The following is a 5,754-nucleotide window of genomic DNA, read 5'->3' as shown; positions in this document are numbered from 1 at the left end:
AACAACTGAAAACATCCACTTCACTCTTTTGGGACCCTTATAAGGGAACATCAGTCAAATATGAGCATTTGATATTGTATGTGACTTGACAACAAAGACTGACGGTCAAAGATGACTTAGTAACATCCTTTGATATCTCTACTACACTCATTGATTGGTGATACAGTCACCTCCTCCTATACAGTGTATGTAATGGTGGTTTGGTAATGTAGAGAATGTCATCACCAGGCCTCAATTGGAGCAGAATACATTTGTATTGAAAATTTTTTGTCAAATGTACTAACTTCCTGTTGACTCTGATGATATGTCAAACATAACTACTGGTACACAGGAAGCTACAAACAGGAAAAAAGTAGGAATTTTATTAATATGATACAACAAACTATTACAACAATAGGTGCATTTGAATGCGTGTGTGTACCTGCATGTATGTGTGTGTGCGGGTGTGTGTGAAAATGTGTGTAAGTGTGATAGAGAGAGAGAGAGAGTGTGTGTGTGTGTGTGAGTGTGTGTGAGAGAGAGAGAGAGAGAGAGAGAGAATGAAGAATAAAGTTGTGTAAACTATAAACTGCTGTATGTGTTATAGTACGTTGTCATGGTGATGTTAAAACACTTTCTCACAAATCCAGTTGAGTTTCCTGTCACATGACATGTCATTCCATGCCTTAAGTGGAGTCCAATCTGTATGTATCTCAACACAGTCCTCCTCCCCAGTAGGATCTTTACTATCAGGCTGCTTGTCATTCCAGTACCTACAGGGTTAAAAACCATCAGATATCATGGTTAATACTAGTACCTACTGGGTTCAAAACAGTCAGATATCATGATTAACACCAGTACCTACAGGGTTAAAAACAGTCAGATATCATGGTTTATACCAGTACCTACAGGGTTAAAAACAGTCAGATATCATGGTTAACACCAGTACCTACAAGGTTAAAAACAGTCAGATATCACAGTTACAACATCATAATACTAAATAATATGTAGACATTTTTCATTTTATAGTTATCTGCGTTGACTGCTATCATCAATGTCAGTAACCTGTATAGAAAAGGTTGAATGGAGCCGTATTGACAGATTAGTTATCATCTCTCACCTCGTGGTCAGTGGGGTGCCGTCCACCCATTTCCAGGTCCCCTCCTTAACAGAGTCAGTCAGACCAATCCAGACTCTCTTCTTGAGGTTGAAGAGAAAAGTCTGTTGTTGAGAAAGATAAATTAACTGACGTTTATGTTTGAACATATTTACCCCTTGCACACCCATCCCCACTCCCTCTCCCTCTTTCTCTCACCTGTTCCTTATCACTGTTTATGATCACCAGGTCTGCTCCTCTCTTCAAACAGTCCTTTCTGCTCTCCTTCCAGGTTTTGGACTCAGTAGACAGGAAGTACCAACTGGATTCAAACTTCTGCCAGCCTTCAGAACAGGTTTGAAAATATTGATGAAAATATGAATTTCCTTCAATTTATCACACTGGACACTTAATGAAAGAACAGAGACTCATGATCAGTTGTGTGGGATTAATGATAATTAATTACTGTAGGTTTACTCACTGAGATTGGTAAGCCTCCAGTTAAGAAAATCTCTCTCAGTCTGTAGCTGGTCTCTCTCTTTAGTCATGGTGTTGTAACTGGTCTGTAGCTGGTCTCTCTCTTTAGTCATGGTGTTGTAACTGGTCTGTAGCTGGTCTCTCTCTTTAGTCAGGTTGTTGTAGCTGGTCTGTAGCTGTTCTATCGCTGCAGATGAGTTGGTCTTATAGGCTAAGAAGCTCTTAGAGACCCCATCATCTGTTTTAACAACAACAAAGTGTATCAATAAAATTGATAATCTGGTGAATTGTAGGTGAATGCTGGTGAATTGTAGGAATTATAACTTCAGACTTACAGTAGACAGACAGGCCTATGATCCCAGCCAGTAGAACACACAGCAGCCCCAGACACACTGCAGCAACTAGGAAGGGTCTCTTCCCTGAGCTATCAGGCTCTGTGGACACAGGTACTGTACATAGCATCAATGAGACACAATCACACTTTTAAAGTGATGTTTTCTCACACCATCTCTCTTCCTGTTGAGGGGGACTTGTGACTCGGATTTACGTACATAATAATACAAATGCAATGAGACCATGTTGGAAATACACATTGGCGATTTGCATTGGACTTTATGAACATCAAAATGAATGTTTCAGCAGTTAGTAAACATCCTAAAATACAGAGCCTCGAACATTTCAGATCATTTAACCTCTAGTCTTAAAGGAACAATGTTTCATTTAGGAGCTGTAGTATTTAACATTTAATGTATCCTTTTCCATAAGTATATCAATTCCAAAGCTTTCCCTTGTGAAGTAAGACCTATATTTGGAAGACACATTGTATTCTGTTTTTGAATATGTAATAATCTGTTTGTTACAGTTTATTTTACTCAGTTGACTTTTGAAGTCTTGGAGCATGGGGCATCGGCCAACCGCATCACATTAACATAGGCACAATTTTTTATGCGGCAAGTGGAAGGAGAATAACCATTACTTTAAACTTCCATGTGTGTCTCTATGACTACTGTGTACTTACCAGTGTTCTGAGATTCAGGTTGTTTATCTGTGTTCCTGTTCACAGTATCCTGTCCACAGCTCTCCCTGTCTACAGTAGCATAAATATCCTCAGACTGCTCCATATAAAGGCTAATTCTAATTGCCGCCTTAAAATATCCTTTGGTACTTTATGTATCTACACACTGTACAATGGACAGTATATTATGTTTTATATCCTGTTAACTTCTTTGGGCTAGGGGGCAGCATTTTCACTTTTGGATGAAATGTGTGCCCAGAGTAAACTGCCTCCTACTCAGTCCCAGATGCTAATATATGCATATTATTAGTAGTATTGTATTGAAAACACTCTGAAGTTTCTAAAACGGTTTGAATGATATATGTGAGTATAACAGAACTCATATGTCAGGCAAAAACCCGAGAAAAAATCCCAACAGGGAGTGGTAAATCTAAGGTTTGTAGTTTTTGAACTCAGCCCTATCGAATACACAGTGGGATATGGGTAATGTTGATGTCTAGATGTCAACAGTATTTAGAAACTTGAATGAGGCTTGTAGTGTGAAGTGGGACCGGATGAGAGCTGTTGAGAGCTGTTTGAGTGAGTGGTCTGGCAGAGTGTCACAGCCTCATGATGCGTGGTCACGAGAGAGTTAGCTCTCGTTCCATGGCTTTTCGACAGACAATGGAATTCTCCGGTTGGAACATTATTGATCCTTTATGATAAAAACATCCTGAAGATTGATTCTATACTTAGTTTGACAAGTTTCTTCGACCTGTAATATAACTTTTTGAACGTTTCGTCCGACTGGACCAGATCGCGCTTTTGGATATGTTTACCAAACGCCCTAACAAAAGAAGCTATTGGACATAAATGATGGACATTATCGAACAAAACAAGCATTTGTTGTGGAACGTTTCCTCTCAGTAATGTTCTGCCCTCTGTGTGTGTCCAGGTCACACAGTTTTAAGTATCCAATCACATTCAATCAGGAAGCTGGTCGACCTTGTCAAAGAACTTTGTTCCTTCATTTATTAATCTGTGCTTTGTTATTCTTATTATTAAAGTGATAAGCATAGGCTAATAATTGGTCCCACTTTTTTACAAAATCACATGACATGTTTCTAATAAAAATAATGAAGAATACTTTTACAGAGTACAGTATGTCTACATTCTCTGCTCTAAATCTAAACAAAACAATTATGTCTTCATCATTCTCTTAATTTTCTTCTTCCTCTTCTGTGTCTTTCTGACACTAAGGCTCTATCTCAATTAGTCTCTCCTCTCCACCTATCTCCTCACCTCCTCATATCTACTCCTTTCTCCTCTTCTCCTATCTCCTCTCCTCCTATCCTCTTATCTCCTCTCCTCCGTACCACTGTATCCAACCATCAACATAGTAATTACTACCAGCTTGCTAATGTTAGTAGAATTCATATCTTTAGGACATTCGTAACATATTGTTTGTTTTTGCAAATTCGTAACATATCATACACATTGTAATTTGTAACAATTCATACAACATGGTTGATGGGCATCCACAAATTGATACATACCATATGAAAGGTAATATATCATATTAAAATGGAGTGTCTCTGATATACGTACAGAATAATACAACATGTTTTGAGACTAGGTTGGAAATACACAGTACATACTGAAGGACTTTATCAGCATAGTAACTAGACTACCAGAAAAACACAGAGAGAGAGAGTTTCCAATCACGTTCCTAAAAGTGTATGTTTTGATTCATGGATGTCATTCCATGAGAACTGTAGATGCATCAAAGAAGCCAAGTACTATTTGCATTTGAAAATGTAATGGAAAGAGAGAGAGATTTAAAAAAAATCAAAACTGGATCTGTGAGAAAGTGATGTAACATCAACCTACTATGACAACGTTCTCACTCACTCACTCACTCACTCACTCACTCACTCACTCACTGTAGTGTGTGTGTGTGTGTGTTCGTGCAATCTTACCTGAAGCAACAACTCCATCTCTTGGACTGGGCTTGAAGGCTCTTACGTTGGCATATGATTGGCCATCAATGTCTGTGTTCTTCATTGCATCAGGCTCATCGTCATTAAATCCATCTGGGATTTCATAGACTCCCTCTGACATCTTAACACACTGCTGATAAAATACACTAACTTCTACATCTAACCTCAACTCTAATATACATCTATAGCTGTGTCTTCCTCCTGCACTGTCCTGGGTCTGTGTGACTTTAGGTAGTGAAACTCTTTGTCAGTCATCCGCAGTGGATGATAAATTGTGAAATCAACACAACACAGGCCACCACATGACTCCCACCAGCCTTAGTATGATAATATAATACATGATATGACTCCCACCAGCCTTAGTGTGATAATATAATACATGATATGACTCCCACCAGCCTTAGTGTGATAATATAATACATGATATGACTCCCACCAGCCTTAGTGTGATAATATAATACATGATATGACTCCCACCAGCCTTAGTATGATAATATAATACATGATATGACTCCCACCAGCCTTAGTGTGATAATATAATACATGATATGACTCCCACCAGTCTTAGTGTGATAATATAATACATGATATGACTCCCACCAGCCTTAGTTTGATAATATAATACATGATATGACTCCACCAGCCTTAGTTTGATAATATAATACATGATATGACTCCACCAGCCTTAGTTTGATAATATAATACATGATATGACTCCACCAGCCTTAGTGTGATAATATAATACATGATATGACTCCCACCAGTCTTAGTGTGACAATATAATACATTACATTACTATATATCATGCTATACGATGTATGTGTGAATTCACAGGGTCCCAATTTTGGATGTGCTAAAATAAATTGTGATCCTATTACTTGACATATACACTACATATATCCTGACTGAGTTTACAGCACCCCCAGCCTTCACATGGAGAACACATTATGGATCTCACTCTGTGACTGGTGGTGTAGGGGGAGAAGTTGCCCCTAGATGCTGATCTTAGGTTGGTTTTACATTTCCACCACTAATGGTTAAGGTTAAGATTGGGGGAGGGAAACCTGATCCTAGATCTGTACCTAGGGGAAACTTCCCCCCGAAGTGTGACCGGCCACCGATGGCCATATAGGGGTCTTTATTCTATCTATGCTGACTGAAGAGTTACTCAGAATGAAAAAGCAGAAGTTCTGACAACATCTCCATAG

General features: G+C 38.7%; 1 protein-coding gene across 1 annotated transcript; it reads right to left on the bottom strand.

The window, feature by feature from the left end:
- Positions 1-408: 408 nt before the first annotated feature.
- Positions 409-4,754, bottom strand: LOC139400310 (CD209 antigen-like protein E). The gene is made up of 6 exons (XM_071145282.1): positions 4,526-4,754; positions 1,888-1,986; positions 1,557-1,790; positions 1,295-1,419; positions 1,100-1,200; positions 409-752 (listed from the first exon to the last, which is right to left on the bottom strand). The coding sequence occupies exons 1-6, from the start codon at positions 4,665-4,667 to the stop codon at positions 605-607; spliced, it is 849 nt and encodes a 282-aa protein (XP_071001383.1). The 5' UTR covers positions 4,668-4,754; the 3' UTR covers positions 409-604.
- Between the last annotated feature and the right edge of the window lie 1,000 nt (positions 4,755-5,754).

Source organism: Oncorhynchus clarkii, unplaced genomic scaffold (genome assembly GCF_045791955.1).
Source record: "Oncorhynchus clarkii lewisi isolate Uvic-CL-2024 unplaced genomic scaffold, UVic_Ocla_1.0 unplaced_contig_9917_pilon_pilon, whole genome shotgun sequence".
Lineage (NCBI taxonomy): Eukaryota > Metazoa > Chordata > Actinopteri > Salmoniformes > Salmonidae > Oncorhynchus > Oncorhynchus clarkii.
This window is presented reverse-complemented; position numbering and strand designations above follow the sequence as displayed.